General features: G+C 39.6%; 2 protein-coding genes across 5 annotated transcripts in view; one reads left to right on the forward strand and one right to left on the reverse strand.

The window, feature by feature from the left end:
* LOC131594766 (uncharacterized) overlaps window positions 1–17,892 on the forward strand; it is a 38,589-nt gene that overhangs the window by 9,517 nt on the left and 11,180 nt on the right. The window lies entirely within an intron of this gene.
* LOC131597149 (secreted RxLR effector protein 161-like) lies at window positions 9,047–9,697 on the reverse strand. Its single transcript, XM_058869859.1, has one exon. The coding sequence runs from the start codon at window positions 9,695–9,697 to the stop codon at window positions 9,047–9,049; it is 651 nt and encodes a 216-aa protein (XP_058725842.1).

Genomic DNA, 17,892 nt, shown 5'->3' on the forward strand with positions numbered 1-17,892 from the left:
AAATTTGCCTTATATATAACACGAGCATTTATAAAAGAGTTTAATAGTTTTCACGTTTTCACATGAACTTCTAAAAAAATATTGTATTAATATAACTATAAAAAAAAATTGTATTAATATAACTATAAAAAAAATCATATATGCATCTTATGAGCCTTTTCAATTTTAAAAAAATAAATTTTGAATAATATATATAAATTATATTTAATTTATATTTAAAAAATTTATCAAATAATAAATTTATTTATTATTAAATTCATATAATAAAATTTAATACATTAATATTTATGTTTAGTCCTATTATTTTTTATTTTGTTTTATTAAAAAAATATATTATAAAATTTTATTTTATAATAATAATTTAAAATATAAAAAATTTAATATTTGTCTGGGGCCTCTGAAATGTCGGGATCGACCCTGTATAAAACTGCCCCTGCCTAAAACTGCCCCTACTGCAATATCACTTGCATCACACATGATCTCAAAAGGTAGAGACCAATCCAGGACCACAACAATTGGTGCCGATACTAATTTTTTCTTTATGGTCTCAAATGCTACTGCACACTCTTTATCAAACACAAACTTTGTCCTTAACCAAAAGAGTAGTTAAGGGTTTTGCTATCTTAGAAAGTTTCTTATGAACCTGCGGTAAAAATCCGCATGCCCTAAGAAACTTCGAATACCTTTTTCTTTCATAGGTGGGGGTAGCTTTGATATAACTTCAATATTTGCTTGGTCCACTTCTATTCCTTTGTGGGAAATTTTGTGACTCAAAACTATACCTTCACGCACCATGAAGTGACACTTCTCCCAATTGAGGATTAAGTTGGTCTGTTGGCATCTTTCTAACACAAGAGCAAGGTTAGTCAAACAATTATCAAAAGACTTACCAATAACCGAGAAGTCGTCCATGAAGACTTCCATATGCTTTTCAAGCATATCAGCAAATATAGATTGCATGCATCTTTGAAATGTGGCAGGAGCATTACATAACCCAAATGACATCCTTCTGTAGGCAAAAATACCAAATGGACATGTGAATGCGGTCTTCTCTTGATCTTCTAGTGCAACAACTATCTGATTATACCCCAAGTAACCATCGAGGAAACAATAGTAATCATGACCAACTAACCTTTCTAACATCTAGTCGATAAATGGTAAAGGAAAGTAATCCTTTCTTATAGCCATATTTAACCTTCTATGATACATACTCTCCACCCTGTAAGCGTCCTTGTAGGGATCAACTCATTTTTCTCATTCTTTATAATTGTAGTTCCCCCCTTCTTTGGTACCACATGTACAAGGCTCACCCAAGCACTATCAGATATAGGATAAATCATTCAAACATCTAATAGTTTGACCACTTCTTTTCTTGCCACCTCTTTCATAACAGGATTTAGTCGCCTTTGGGGTTGAACAACCGGTCTCTGATAATCTTCCATGAGAATTTTATGCATGCAAACTGTAGGACTAATCCGTCTCAAATCTTCAATCGACCATCCCATAGCGCTTTTGTGCTTTTTCAGAACTTCGACAAGCTTATTCTCTTGGAGAACTTCAAGGTTGGAACTTATTATAGCCGGGCATCTACTTTCAGTGTCGAGGAAGACATATTTGAGGTTCTCAGGTAGTTGTTTCAATTCAGCCCCCTTCTTAGATTCATCCTTCTTTTCCTCCATTAAAGGTTGCCTTAAATCTTTGATCGGAAAAATAGCAAGTGCACTATTTTCTACCGATGTAGTAAATAAAGTGCAAATTATTTAAGTATCGATCTGGAGGATTGATGTGGCAATATAAGTTCTATAATGATTCAATTAAACAAAAGAATCTGGGGGTTTCGTTTGATGTTCTACAAGAATGACTAAAATTATATTTAAAAACAGTAAGAATAAATCAACAATTATCAGAGATGAGCAGATTGCTAGGGGCTCGGTGAATGATTTTTCCTACAACAAACTTGTCTTCTTAATGCAACAACATAAGTTTATCAGTTGATTACCGGTTCTCTAGAGTATCTAATTCTAAGTCCTTAGTAAGAAGATATTCTCGACATCACAACCTAATTACTATGTCCATAGGTAATTACGGTAAGATCAAGTATTCAAATAACAAGAATTCCAGTTATAATAAGATATCCCTAGTCCTAGGAGATATGAATTATCATATGTTCTAGATCATGTCAACAAGGAAATTACTGTCCAGTTAAAGTCACTTATCAATATTCAAAATCCGTTTTTCTGACGGATAAAACATTACGATTAGATAAAGAACAAATCAACAATTTGGAAAACTAGTATTGTTATTGCATCAATTCAACCAGTTCATCACAATTAAAATCAGGGTCACTTCCTTAGCAATGGGGGGTTTAGCTACTCATAACAGAAAATAAAACTAAGATAAAAACAATGTTCATTACAGCAATTTTTGGATGAATCAATCTTCAGACGTGTTGTAGTCTTAGATCATGAAACTCCCTCCAATGCTGAGTTCTCCAGTCTTCAAAAATATATTTTTTCTCCTAAAATTCGTTGAACCCTCTTCTAAACGCATTCCTTCCCTTTTATTTCTGTCTTTTTGGGCTTTTCAGAGGAGGAAACCCAAAATACTACGCAGAAACGCGTGTGGGCACAGGTCTGGAGCAAGGAGACGCGTCCAGGGACGCGTGTGGCCAGAAGGATGCTTTTCCTTTGCTTTTCCTCCACTAGGAACGCGTGTGGAGACGCATGTGACCAGGGGATCATTTTTGGCTTGGGCTGGACGCGTTTGGGCACGCGTGTGGGGGTCAGAGACGCGTCTTGGAACGCGTATGAGCAGATGCTCATTTTTCAGACTCCTTGCTTGAGTGGGACGTGTCTGGGGACGCGTGTGGGTAGGAGCGGGAATTTCTGGCTTCTTGGCAGGCTTGGAGACGCGTTTGGACACACGTTTGGGCAAAATGCCTTTTCTTAACTTTTACACGTCAGGAGGATGCATCTGATCAGTGCTCGATTCACTTCTTAGCCGTTTTACCTGCAAAACACACAATATCTTCCTACAAATATCAGTAGTCTCGGAAATAAACCAATTATCCAGACAGTTATAAAACAATGACATTTTTATTGCAATTGGCTTATTTTAGTAACCAAACATCACAAAAACTAACAGAGACGACTGATAAAGTATAGCAAAACTGTGATTGATCACAACCCCAAACTTAGCTTGTTGTTTGTCCTCAAACAACTTGTACAAAAAAAAATCACAAATTTACCTCATAAATTTCTTCCTCTTGTGCTCTACCATGATAATTACGTGTTGATGTTTTTAGCTTTGCATTTTCACCATATCCAACTCATTCACCACAGTCTCACATAAAAGCATTGCATCAGTCACTATCTCATAACACAATCTCACAGAATCTCTCGATTGGTTGAAAGTGTTTAATCGCTCAACATTCTTAGTATGCACATTATACCATAGGCTTGAAAATGTTTTAACCAGATTCTACTATACCGACACACACACTTTTTGAGGTCTTCAGGGTTGTAACGAGGCTATGGTTAAGGTGGGATATGAAAAGCGAGGATCAGAGGGTTTAGGGTTCAGAGTAAGTGTTACTCGTTCTTTCACTGTATTTCTTCTTAGATATCACTAAAGAGATTCTTTCAAACACAACTTCTTACCGGTCAACTCTAACTCCTTATTTCTTGGAGTTTTATTTTATTATTACTATTTTTTTTTCTCTTTTTTTTATTTATTTTTTATTTTTTTGGCCTTCACCAAGTATTTCCTTTAGTGAGTGCTCTTCTTTTCTTTTTGTTTTTTTATTTCGCACTCACTATGTTTCACCTTATCTGTGTGCAGTACCCCAAACTTACAGGTTGCTATTCCAAAAGCAACCCGAAACTTAGAATGAAACTCAGATTCAAGAACGACCCACATTACTCTAAACAAGGTAGGGAAGTGTTTGGGCTAATGGTTAAATGATGTGGTAAACAAAAATGGAAAAACTCAAAGGGTTATACAAAGGATATATGATAAATAGGGGTGACTACAAGGCATTAGGCTAAAATAAACAACAAAATTTGCCTCAGCGGATAATACAACATACCAGAATTCCCTCAAAAGATATATGGTGTTTGGATTTTTCTGATTCTCACCGGTCGGGAGAGATGAGCGACGTCTGCACTGTATTTAGCTTGATGTGGTGTCTCAATCAGGCATGGTGAGCTTGTAGCTCTTTTCAACAGCGTGTAATCTACCACAATAAAACAACAAAAGTTATCAACAATTAGAGGTACAATTGTGTATTAGCGTTTGAAAATAACCCATTTAGGGTGCGTCACGTCATCCGTTGTTGCCACTTTTATCAGTACATACCAAAGACATTTCATAAAATAAAAGACAAGCTAGCTTGCATTAATTGAGATAGGAATTACACAGAAGGAAAATTATAAAACTTAACATAAAAACTAAAAACAATAGAGAAAGAAAAACAAGACAGATATAAACGCACACACAAATACATCATAATAAAATGACCAAAATGACACTCAAACAACTATTCATCCTCTAGGCCAAGGTCCCTGTAAATAATGCGAAGACTGCTGGTGAGATCTGTCTGACGGAGTATCTCCATATCGTCAGAAGTGGGCTGGAAGTGGTCCATGGGATCAGTCGATGGTGGAGGTCGAGGGGCTCCTTGAGGAGCTATGGGTCCTCCTATCTGCATGTCATGCGAAAAACCTGGTATCTGATAACGACCATAAAAAGGGGCTGGAGGTTCCGCAGCCGCACGATTTCAGTATCGCTGTGCAGCAGCCCATGTATCAGTCTCGTGGGTGAGATACTTCCCAGACATATTAAATGTGGCGCACATATCCTGCATGAAACAGAATTGACGCATCTCTACCCGATGAGCATATGAATCTTCATCCACAAAGGTGTGATGACGGAATGTGGGGGTCACTCCAGAAGGTATATCAGGCATGGGGTGGTCCTCTTGGCTAAGTTCTTCATGTTGGCTTCGGGCTCCCTGTCTGTTTATTTCCTCAGTTGCAATCACTGTTATCTGAGCGATCTATGTGGTATCAATCGCTTTAGAGGGCATCACTTGAATTTCCACCTGTAGACACGACAACACCTGCATTCAAACATAACTGGAGAATCACATAAGCATGACCCAAGGCTTTCTTTGACTTTGATTGAGCAATAGCTTCCATGTCATCTGCAATAATCCTCCCTAAATTCACTGGCTCGTTGTTCAGCATGTAGTGAACCGCTAAAGCTCTCCCTGTAGTTAACTCCTAGCCACTTATGTTGGTGTCAAAGTTATGATGGTAAAAGGAAACCCACGCTTTTGGAACAGGTGCCAAACAACGAGTGGATATTTTCTTTGGAACATTCTCCGGGTCATTGCTTGGAACAAAACCATACCATTCCTGCCCTTGAATTGCCAATTTGCTCAACATTTCATCATACGGCCAACTCCTCCGCATTGCTCTTTTATTTTCAGCATATTTGCAAATAGGCTCTTTGAATTTGAGTTTCAACACTTTATCAATTGATTTCCACCCAAATTGAACTTGATTCTCTCTCACAAAACTGGTGAATTGAGGTTCCTCAGGAGAGACCCTATATGCGTTTGCATAAAGTTCCTTCACCAACTCCGCAAAGACCGGTTGAATGATGTTGTTGAAATGTGTTAACTTGTATTTCTTGATGGTGGCTTGAATATCATAATACTCTTCTTTTTTCAAATCAAACTTTCTTTCTGCAATAAAATTACGCTTAGCCAAAATTTCATATCTTTGTTCATGTGCAGCAGATGAAAACTTCTCCTTGTCAAATTCAAAGGAGGAAGCAGATGGCATAACCTCCTTTCCTTTGTTGGATCTTTTGGCCATTAGAGAGAAGTGGATGGTAGGTGGTGAGAACACAATCTGCACACAAGAAATTGCACACAGAACTTGCAAAGCACAAGAAAATGAAAAAGCAAAGTTCCCTGCACAAACGCGTGCTGAGACGTCTACAAGGCAAGAAATTTTGGCCACTGATCAGATGCGTCCGGAAATGCGTTCCATAGACCTACATGCGCCCGGAGACGCGTTCCTCTCATCCCAGACGCGTTTTCAGGTTTGGCCTAAACTATAAATACCCCTGCAATTTCTCCAAACGCGTTTCACAATTCTCTCTACCCCTTTGTTGGTCTCCTTACACTCCAAACGCGTTTCACCCCATTCTTTGTGCTTTGCAAGTTCTGTGTGCAATTTATTGTGTGCAGATTGTGTTCTCACCACCTATCATCCACTTCTCATCTAATGGCCAAGAGATCCAACAAAAGAAAGGAGGTTATGCCATCTGCTTCCTCCTTTGAATTTGACAAGGAGAAGTTTTCATCTGATGCACATGAACAAAGATATGAAAGTTTGGCTGAGCGTAATTTTATTGCAGAAAGAAAGTTTGATTTGAAAAAAGGAGAGTATTATGATATTCAGGCCACCATCAAGAAATACAAGTTAACACACTTCAACAACATCATTCAACCGGTCTTTGCGGAGTTCGTGACAGAATTTTATGCAAACGCGTATAGGGTCTCTCCTGAGGAACCTCAATTCGTGAGAGGGAAGCAAGTTCAATTTAGGTGGAAATCAATTGATAAAGTGTTGAAACTCAAATTCAAAGAGCCTATTTGCAAATATGCTGAAAATAAAAGAGAAATGCGAAGGAGTTGGCCGTATGATGAAATGTTGAGCACATTGACAATTCAAGGGTACGGATAGTATGGTTTTGTTCCAAGCAATGACCCGGAGAATGTTCCAAAGAAAATCTTCACTCGTTGTTTGGCACATGTCCCAAAAGCGTGGGTTTCCTTTTACCACCATAACTTTGACACCAACATAAGTGGCTCGGAGTTAACTACATGGAGAGCTTTAGCGGTTCACTACTCTCTGAACAACGAGCCAGTGAATTTGGGGAGGATTATTGCAGATGACATGGAAGCTATTGCTCAATCAAAGTCAAAGAAATCCTTGGGTCATGCTTCTATGATTCTCTAGTTATGTTTGAATGCAGGTGTTGCCGTGTCTACAGGTGGAATTCAAGTGATGCCCTCTAAAGCGATTGATACCACATGGATCGCTCAGATGACAGTGATTTCAACTGAGGAAATAAACAGACAGGGAGCCCGAAGCCAACATGAAGAACTTGGCCAAGAGAACCACCCCATGCCTGATATACCATCTAGAGTGACCCCAACTGATAGAACAGAGGAAGGGTATAATAGAATGGAGAAAATTATTTTATTAATGAATATGAAAACTGAAAAGAAATCCAGAGCAAATGCTCTTCAGTCAGAGAAAACAATTCTCTCACTGCCCAACCCTAATATGCAAAACAAAATAATAATAATAATAAGATACCTAGCTACTGCCCCATACACCTTTTTATATGGGAACTCTAAACTAACTCCTATTTATATGGGAAATCTAAACTTACTCCTATTTATATGAGAAATCTAAACTAAATCTAAACTAACTCCTATTTATATGGGAATACTAATTAACTGTGCCTTTCTTATTCTTTCTCACATATACTCTCCATTGTTTAGGCCCCAAATTATCTTTGTTAACTAACACATCCCCATCATCACTTGTGGGGTCCCAAAGTTTCCAGCCACACAACTCCCAAAATCAAATCCACACCTCCTAACTCCAGCACATAAGCATCAAAACAAATCTGCACTGCTCCCACGTTCAACTGAATTCCATTGCAATCTACCCCTAGTTAAGACACGATGACCATCTCCTAACTTAACACCCAAGGGATTAGAAGGCACCATAGGCAATCCGAGGGTTTCTACCATCTTAAGGGGATATGAAATTATGCGTGGCTCCACTGTCAATAAGAACCAAAATAGATGCACCTTGTAAACATCCCTCCAATTTCATCGTCCGGGCTTGGTTTGGATTAGTGGATACACCAAACTGTCCCAAGGTTTTACATTCTAATTCCTCTTGTGTGAGCTCTTCTTCTGAGTCAGCCTCTAACATGACAATCTCTCCTTCATCGTTCACAATTTCATCATCTCCCAAGATAATCAATCGTAACTGTTTTGTTGCACATTGATGGAGAGGATCCCATCGTTCGTTGCAGCGAAAATAGAGTCCTTTTGCACGACGTTCATTAACTTCTGCACTTGGTAGATGGCGAACACCACGAGAATGACGGCGCAAATTGTCCCCTAAATTTGGGCGAGAAGATGCTGTAGAATTAGTAGGTCGTGTTGACCCGGTTTGAGATCCAGAACCCGAACCAGTACGCGTTTTGCCCAAATAGTTATTAGTCTGGGTCTGAATTGCAGAACCTTTTCCTTCCCCTTTGCGAAAAGCTCAATTAGGTTTTTGAGATTTTGTCCAAGAGCCATGACCCGCTTTGTAACGTGAACCAGATCCATGACCTGAATTTTCAGCAAATTCACGTTCCACATCACGTGCCAATTGCATCGCTACATACCGGTTGTGCGGCTTGAATGTTCTTACTCGAGAACGGATATCGTGACGTAAACCACCAATAAAATAGCCCAGAAATTGTTGTTCTGGTAACCTTCCACACTGAGAGGAACACAATTCAAATTCGGCGATGTAATCCTCCACCGTCTCAGATTGCTTCAAATCCTTGAGTTCTTCGAACGGGTTCTCCAAACGACCTCCTCCAAATCTCGCCATCATTGCTTCACAGAGGTTCTCCCATGACAATTCCTCTGTTGAATCATGCCATAGGTTAAACCAATGGTATTGAAAGGAATGGTAAAAAAAGCTGTTATCTTTTATTCCTCAGCTCTAGGCTGGTATATATAATGGTAATACAATAATGATATTATTCTTTCCTTAATGGAGAATAAAGGGAAATAATACAAATAGGGAAATAATACAAATAGAAATAATATATTCCAACACCCCCCCTCAAGTTGGTGCATAGATATCTATCATGCCCAACTTGTCAATCAAATGCTCAAAGGTTGGTCTTGCCAAACTTTTGGTAAGGATATCCGCAGTTTGCTGATTTGAAGTCACAAAAGAGAGAATATGATTCCAGCATCTAACTTCTCTTTTATGAAGTGTCGATCAATCTCAATATGTTTGGTTCTGTCATGTTGAACTGGGTTATGAGCTATGCTAATGGCAGCTTTACTGTCAGAGTATAATTTTAATGGAAGGTCAATTTTCATCTTAAGTTCTTCTAGGACTCTAAGGATCCATAACCCTTCACAAATACCTTGAGACATAGCTCTAAACTCAGCTTCTGCACTACTTCTTGCTACAACTCCTTGTTTCTTGCTCCTCCATGTCACAAGATTACCCCAAACATAACTACAATATCCAGAGGTTGATCTTCTATCAGTGACCGAGCCTGCCCAATCAGCATCCGTGAAGATAGACACATTTCTTTCACTAGTTTTCTTAAAATGTAAGCCTTTATCAGGCTTTCTCTTCAAATATCTTAGTACCCGGTAGACTGCCTCAAGATGTTCCTCGTAAGGAGAATGCATAAATTGACTTACTACACTAACTGAGAAAGCAATATCAGGTTGGGTGTGTGACAAATAAATCAGTTTTCCAACCAATCTCTGATATCTTCCAGTGTCAACATGAACACTACCTTCTCCCCAAAGTTTAGCATTAGGATCCATAGGGGTATCTGCAGGACGACATCCACTCATTCCTGTTTCTTTCAATAAGTCTAGAATGTATTTCTGCTGTGAAACCACTGTTAAGAAGTGTGGGTTTGGCCTAACTCATCCCTACAAAACCGGCTTGTAGGGTGAGGATTGCCCCCACTTATAAGGACGTGTTCAGGCCATATATTGTCCGATGTGGGACTCTTAACACACCCCCTCACGCCCAGGACTAGACAACTGGAGCGTGGAAATAAACAGTGGGTGGCCCGATAGCGGAAACCATAGAAGGTGGCCCACCGGATCTTAAACGAGGCTCTGATACCATGTTAAGATACGAAAGACTAAGAGGCATTTGAATAAACCGTGTGTCTTGTAAAGCACTACGGAGACTTTATTATATATAGAGAGATTACAGCTAATTACATAATATAGTCGATGTGGGACTATTCTATATACAAATATTCTTAACACTATATTTACAAATATCAACACTCCCCCTCAAGCTTGAGCATATAAGTCAAATGCACCAAGCTTGCCACATATATAATTAGTTCTGGGACTTCGCAGGGATTTTGTAAACACATCTGCTAATTGATCATTGGAGTTGACAAAACTTGTAACAATTTCGCCTGATTCAATCTTCTCTCTGACAAAGTGACAGTCTATCTCAATATGTTTAGTTCTTTCATGGAAGACTGGATTTGAAGCAATGTGCAATGCAGCTTGATTATCACAAATAAGTGTCATTGATCTTGCTTCTTCAATTTGAAGTTCTTTGAGTAACTGTTTTAACCAAATGAGTTCGCATGTTGCCAATGCCATGGCCCTATACTCTGCCTCGGCACTTGATCTTGCAACTACATTTTGTTTCTTACTTTTCCAGGATATAAGGTTTCCTCCAACAAGTACACAATACCCAGAAGTGGATCGTCTATCAATGGGTGACCCTGCCCAATCAGCATCAGAGTATCCAACTATCTGAGTATGTCCTTTATCTTCATACACGAGACCTTTTCCTGGAGCACACTTGATGTATCTCAGAATCCGGACAACAGCATCCATGTGTTCTTGGCAAGGAGAATTTAAGAATTGGCTTACCACACTAACTGCAAAAGAGATGTCCGGACGAGTGACTGTGAGATAATTCAACTTTCCAACCAATCTCCTATACCTACCTGGATCAGATAGAGGCTCCCCCTGATTGGGTAGCAATTTGACACTTGGATCCATAGGAGTATCAGCTGGTTTAGCGTTCAACAACCCTGTTTCTTGCAAAATATCCATAGCATATTTCCGCTGGGATATCACCAAGCCATCTTTAGATTGGGCCACCTCAATTCCCAAGAAATAACGGAGTTTACCAAGATCTTTTGTTTGAAATTGATTTGAGAGATGTTGTTTCAACTGGAGTATTCCTTGATGATCACTGCCAGTTATCACAATATCATCCACATATACAATAAGATAGATACACCCTTGGGCAGAGTGACGATAAAACACAGAGTGATCAGCTTCACTACGGACCATACTAAACTGTTGTACTACAGTGCTGAATCTGCCAAACCAAGCTCTCGGAGACTGCTTAAGACCATAAAGAGACCTGTGTAGCCTACAAACCATTTGTGAGGACTCCCCCTGAGCAACAAACCCAGGTGGTTGCTCCATATATACTTCCTCTTCAAGATCACCATGTAAAAAGGCATTTTTGATGTCAAGTTGATGAAGAGGCCAATGTCGAATGGCTGCAATGGCTAGAAGAAGTCGAACAGATGCCATCTTTGCTACAGGCGAAAAAGTATCACTATAATCCAACCCAAAAATCTGAGTGTATCCTTTGGCTACCAAACGAGCTTTAAAACGATCAATCTTACCATCTGGACCAACCTTCACTGTATAAAGCCAACGACAACCTACTAACGATTTCCCAGGGGGTAGATGAACCAGTTCCCAAGTACCACTGCTTTGAAGAGCACACATTTCGTCAATCATTGCTTGCCTCCACTCAGGGTGAGATAATGCTTCACCTGGAGTGTTAGGAATAGAAACAGAAGACAAAGAAGACAAGCAAGTATACTGCAAAGGAGAAAGACGATGATAACATAAATCAATATAATGTGGAGAAGGATTTCGTGTTTGACGTATACCTTTTCGAAGAGCAATCGGAAGATCGGACTCAGGTTGCGGGATCGGATCCGGTGATGGCGAAGGCGTCGGAGGAGAGTCTGCAATGACCTCAGGGACAGGTACTGCCTCAGGAATAGGTACGACAGAAGTGGGTTGGCGACGCTGATATGTTTGAAATGGGCGAGTAGTGGGAGGGTCAACCGTAAGGCTTGAATGGTGGGGGATAAGGGGAAATGAGACTTCCGGAAGAGGTGTAGGAGTACTTTCCTGAAGGGGTTCCGGAGTTACTTGGCTGGACTCGAAGTATGGAATTGACTCGAAGAAGGTAACATCGGCCGATACGAGGTATCGTTGTAGAGTATGTGAGTAGCAACGATATCCCTTTTGGGATCGATGATAACCAAGAAAGATACACTTTAGTGATCGAGCTGATAGTTTATCAAGACCAGGGGAGAGATTGTGTACAAAACACGTAGACCCGAAAACTCGAGGAGGAACTGGGTGAAGAGGAGAGTTTGGAAACAGGATTGAGTGAGGGATTTTATTATTAAGGACAGATGAGGGCATGCGATTAATGAGGTAACATGCCGTGAGCACCGCATCCCCCCAAAACCGGAGAGGAACATTACCATGGAGAAGTAGGGTCCGAGTGGTTTCTACGAGATGCCGATTTTTACGTTCGGCTACCCCATTTTGTTGAGGTGTATGGGGACAAGATGTTTGGTGCAGAATACCATTGGATGACATAAAAATTTGAAATTGTTGAGATAAATATTCGCGTGCATTGTCACTTCTTAAGGTACGGATAGACAAGCCAAATTGGGTTCTTATTTCTTGATAAAATTTTTCAAAAATAGAAAACAATTCTGATCTGTTCTTCATTAAAAATAGCCACGTGCAACGTGAAAAATCATCAATAAAAGTGACAAAATACCTAGACCCAAAAGTAGACTCAGTACGCGAAGGACCCCAAACATCGGAGTGAACTAAAGCAAAAGGGGACGCAGCCCGTTTATTGACTCGATTGGGAAAGTGACTACGAGTATGTTTCCCTAACTGACAAGACTCACAATGTAAACTAGATAATTTAGATAAGCTGGACACCATCTTTTGGAGCTTGGGGAGACCTGGATGACCTAACTGCGCATGTATAATGAGTGGAGAATCTGTGGCAGAGCATGTGGTGGATGACGCAGAGAAGTAGTAAAGGCCTTGAGACTCACATCCGACGCCAATCGTCTTCCCCGAACTCCGATCCTGCAAAGTAACAGCACTATTAGTAAAGGTGATAGAACAATTAAGGGCACGAGTTAAACGACTGACTGACAGTAAATTAAACGGACAATTAGGTACATATAGGACAGAAGTAACAGAGAGAGATGGTAGGATTTGAACAGTACCAATCCCTTGGGATTGGGTTTTAGAACCATTTGCGGCGGTTATACTAGGTAAGAAACCAGAGGTAGAGATGGAAGAGAAAAAACCTTTATTACCGGTAACATGATCAGACGCACCAGAATCGAGGACCCAAGGACCAAGAGGAGATGATTGAGAGAGGCAAACAGATGAATTACCAATGTGTGCAACCGAAGCCGTGGAACCAGAGTTCTGATTAGTCTTACACCACCTGAGAAAATCGTCGTAGCTTGGCGTAGGATTTTGAAGTGAAGGTGAAGTCTGCATAGTATCGGGATAATCAATTTGAGCTGTATTTACCTGACGTGGAGGTCTGCCATGAAGCTTCCAGCAACGGTCGATAGTATGCCCAAGCCGATTACAATGGTCACACTTGGGACGTGGTTTGGAGTTGGATGACCCTCCTCGAAGGCGATTGTGATTGTTTCCAAGAGATGCAAGGGCAGCAGTGTCACCTGGTGTTGGAGCAGCAATAGATGGAGGAGAAACCGGACCAAGCTCATGAGGTGTAGCCAAGCGCAACAGTTGTTCACTAACTGTATCATAGCTAGGAACAATAGTACCTGATAAAATCTGGTTACGAACGGATTCGAGTTCTGATGGTAGTCCTTTAAGTGCCATGACCATGAAATATTTACTCTGCTGTTCGGCATGAGCTGTTTCATCTTTTGCGTAAGGCATGAGGGTTTCATAACTGGCTTTCAAGGCATCAAGCTTACTCAGATAAGCTTGCACATCCATATTTTCCAACGTCAGTGTGTTGAGTTTGTGGATGACACTGTATAGAGAGTGAACGTCGTTGGAAAAGACTTTCTTGGCCTTTTCCCATACCTCATAACAAGTGGAGTAGGCTTGGTACTGAGCTTGGAGGTTAGGTGCTATGGAAAACCACAACACAGTACATAGAGAGGCATCAGTTTTCTTCCATTTAGCGAGTTTGTCGGTTGCAACGGCAGACAATTTTGTGGTTAGGTGCTCTTCAAATCCCTGACCGTGAAACCACATATCGACAGCACGAGCCCATATGTTATAGTTTGCTGATCCGGTTAGTTTTTCACATGGGATTAGCGGAACTTTAGTAAACGAGTCTCCCATAGCTTCAAGTTAACAAGAACGGGGCTGTTTGTACTGGAGGGTAGATTTTTGCGAGTCGGAAGAATAAACCGAGAGCGGATCTGCGATCAGAGAACAAAACTGAGCAAAAAAAAAAAATTTTTTTTTTTGATGAACAGTACCGCGTCGGTGAACAGTACCGATCGATGAACAGTACAGAAAAGTTGCCGAAAAAAAAAAAAGACAAACCGGAGTGATGACACGGTTTGCAGAAGGAAATTTCTCACCGGAAGACAGTAGGTCAACCGGGTAAAACACGGCGGAGAATTTCCTCTTAGTAGGCTCTGATACCATGTTAAGAAGTGTGGGTTTGGCCTAACTCATCCCTACAAAACCGGCTTGTAGGGTGAGGATTGCCCCCACTTATAAGGACGTGTTCAGGCCATATATTGTCCGATGTGGGACTCTTAACAACCACAATACCATTCTTTGACCGAGCAACCTCCATACCAAGAAAATATCGCATGGATCCTAAGTCCTTGATTTCAAAGTCTACTGCTAATTTCTCTTTTACTCTTACCATTTCAACTGTATCGTCTCCAGTAAGGACAATATCATCAACATATACAATCAGGGCAGCCAATTTCCCATCATGGGAGAGCTTCGTGAATAAGGTGTGATCAGCCTGTCCTTGAATGTACCCTTGGTTCTTCATGGACTGAGTGAATTTTTCAAACTAAGCTCTAGGAGACTGTTTTAATCCATACAAAGACTTATTTAATTTACATACATTTGATCCAAATTTGTCTTCAAAGCCAGGAGGAATGTCCATGTATACTTCTTCTTCTAGATCGCCATTAAGAAAGACATTTTTAACATCTAACTGATGTAGGGGCCAATCCAGGTTAGCAGCAAGAGATAAAAGAATTTTTACAGTGTTCAGTTTTGCAACAGGAGCAAATGTCTCTGAGTAGTCTATACCATAGGTCTGAGTAAATCCTTTAGCCACCAAGCGAGCCTTGTACCTTTCAATTGACCCATATGAATTATACTTCACAGTAAACACCCATTTGCATCCAACTGTCTTCTTGTCATTCGGTAATGTCATAACACTCCAAGTTTTGTTCTTTTCTAGAGCTTTCATCTCCTCAAGTACAGCTTCCCTCCACTTTGGAATTTCTAGAGCAACCTGTACATTTTTTGGAATTTCTACACTAGACAATTTTGAGGTGAAGGCAGACATAGATGAAGACAAATTTGAATATGATATAAAATTGGACATGGGGTGTTTAGTACACGATCTAACAGGTTTTCTAATGGCAACAGGATCATCTATATCAGGATACAAAATACGACTTTCAGAAACAGAGATGGACTTACCTTTCCTATTCTTAGGAGGTTGATCATTCCCCGGTTCAGATTCCTGACAGTGTGGAGATGTGGACTCATCCATTCCTTTGTGGTTCTTTTTTACAAAAACCTTCCCTTTCCAAATCCCGTTTCCTAATTCAAATCTGTTTTCCTGAAGTGACTCATTATTCTGTGGCATTTCAATTAGATCATCACTATCATCATTTTCAGGAATTTCATTGTTTTCTACATGAGAAAATGTAGGCTCAGATTCGCAAGGATCGTTACTCATAACAGGAGTAGGATTAAATAAAGAATCATGGCCATTTTCTGTTGGTGCAGAAGTATAAGTCTCAGAACTTTGTGATACAGGCAAAGATAAATTATTTAAAAAACTCATGTTCTCAATTTGAAACAAGTCTTCCTTTATATCCCCCCTTGATGAGTGTCATCAAAAAAAGTTTTATTTTCAAAAAATGTAACATCCATAGTGACAAACATTTTTTTGGTTTTCGGATCAAAACATTTATATCCTTTTTGGGTTGGGGAGTATCCAACAAAAACACACTTTATAGCACGTGGTTCAAGTTTTCCAACATTCTTATGTTCATGAACAAAAGCTGTGCAACCAAAGATTTTTAATGTCAGATCAGTTAACACACGAGAACTAGGAAAACATTCTTTGAAAGTATTAATCGGAGTTTGAAAATTAAGAATTTTGGAGGGCATTCTATTAATTAAATATGCAGCTGTTAAAACGGCTTCGCCCCACAAATATTTTGGTACTTTATTTGTGAAAAGTAAAGCTCTAGCAACCTCCAATAAATGTCTATTTTTTCTTTCGGCAACTCCATTTTGTTGAGGAGTATTAGGACATGAACTTTGATGTACAATCCCATTTTTTAGAAAAAAATCATCCAGGATAGTGTTAAAATATTCTTTGCCATTATCACTTCTAAAAACTTGGATATTTGTTTGAAATTGATTCTGCACCATTGTAAAAAAATTCTTTATAGCCTGACAAACATCTGATTTCCCCTTTAACAAGTACACCCAACATACTCTTGTATGGTCATCTATAAATGTGATAAACCATTTTTTGAGAGAGAGTGTACTTGTACGGTTAGGGCCCCAAACATCACTGTGAATAATAGAAAAAGGTTTTGATGGTTTATAAGGCTGTATTGAAAATTGGGAACGATGATGTTTTGCAAACTCACATGCTTCACATTTAAACGAAGAAAAGTTCTTATTATGAAATAACTTAGGAAACAAGTGTTTTAAGTAACGAAAACTGGGATGACCTAATCTTAAATGCCATGTCATAATGTTTTCATCTTTATTATTCAAAACAGAAAAAGACTCAAAACAGGAACTTATTGTTTTTGAAGGTAGTTGTGATGCAGATCCAATGTCAAGGTAGTAGAGTCCTCCACTCTCCTTAGCACTGCCAATCATCTTCCCCAAGTTCAAATCCTGAAAGACACAGTGAGATCGGAAAAAATTAGTTTGACAATTTATATCTTGGGCTAATTTACTGACGGACATTAAATTACATGATAAATTTGGAACATGAAGGACATTTTTCAGAGTTAACATTGGAGACAAGACAACTGACCCTTTACCTGCAATGGTTGAAAAGGAGCCATCTGCAATTTTTATTTTTTGGTTACCTGCACATGGACTATATGAAGAGAAAAAAATAGATTCACCTGTCATGTGATCAGAGGCACCTGAATCTACTATCCAAGTATGACTGGGACTGACACTAATAAATGGAGAATTACCTTTTGTTGCTATAGAGCAAGAAGGAGTTGGAGACTCGAGGAGTTTGTACAGTCTGTCTAGTTGTTCTGTAGTGAGTGGAAGCTGCGGTGAAGAAATTTGCTGCCCTTGATCAAAATTACTAGCCTGAAATGCACGACCACTTTTCTTCTTCCAGTTAGGCGGTTTCCCTTTGAGCTTCCAACAGGTTTCACGCGTATGCCATTCACGCTTACAGTGGTCACACCAAGGAACTTTGTCTACCCTTTTTTCCTCGTCAAGGTTCCTAGTAACCAAAGCCGAGCCTTCAGATTCAGAGCTTCGTGGTGTTTTGCCCATCATAATACCTTGTCGTGCCTCCTCCCTTCTTATTTCTGCAAAAGTTTCACGAAGAGTTGGCAATGGTATTTTTCCTAAAACTCTACCTCTTACCTCATCAAGGTCTTTATTGAGCCCAGCGAGAAACATGAAAACACGATCATTTTCTTGTCTTTTGAGAAATAAAACACTATCTTTTGTACACCTCCAAT

The sequence above is a fragment of the Vicia villosa genome, linkage group LG4 (assembly GCF_029867415.1).
Source record: "Vicia villosa cultivar HV-30 ecotype Madison, WI linkage group LG4, Vvil1.0, whole genome shotgun sequence".
NCBI classification, from domain to species: domain Eukaryota; kingdom Viridiplantae; phylum Streptophyta; class Magnoliopsida; order Fabales; family Fabaceae; genus Vicia; species Vicia villosa.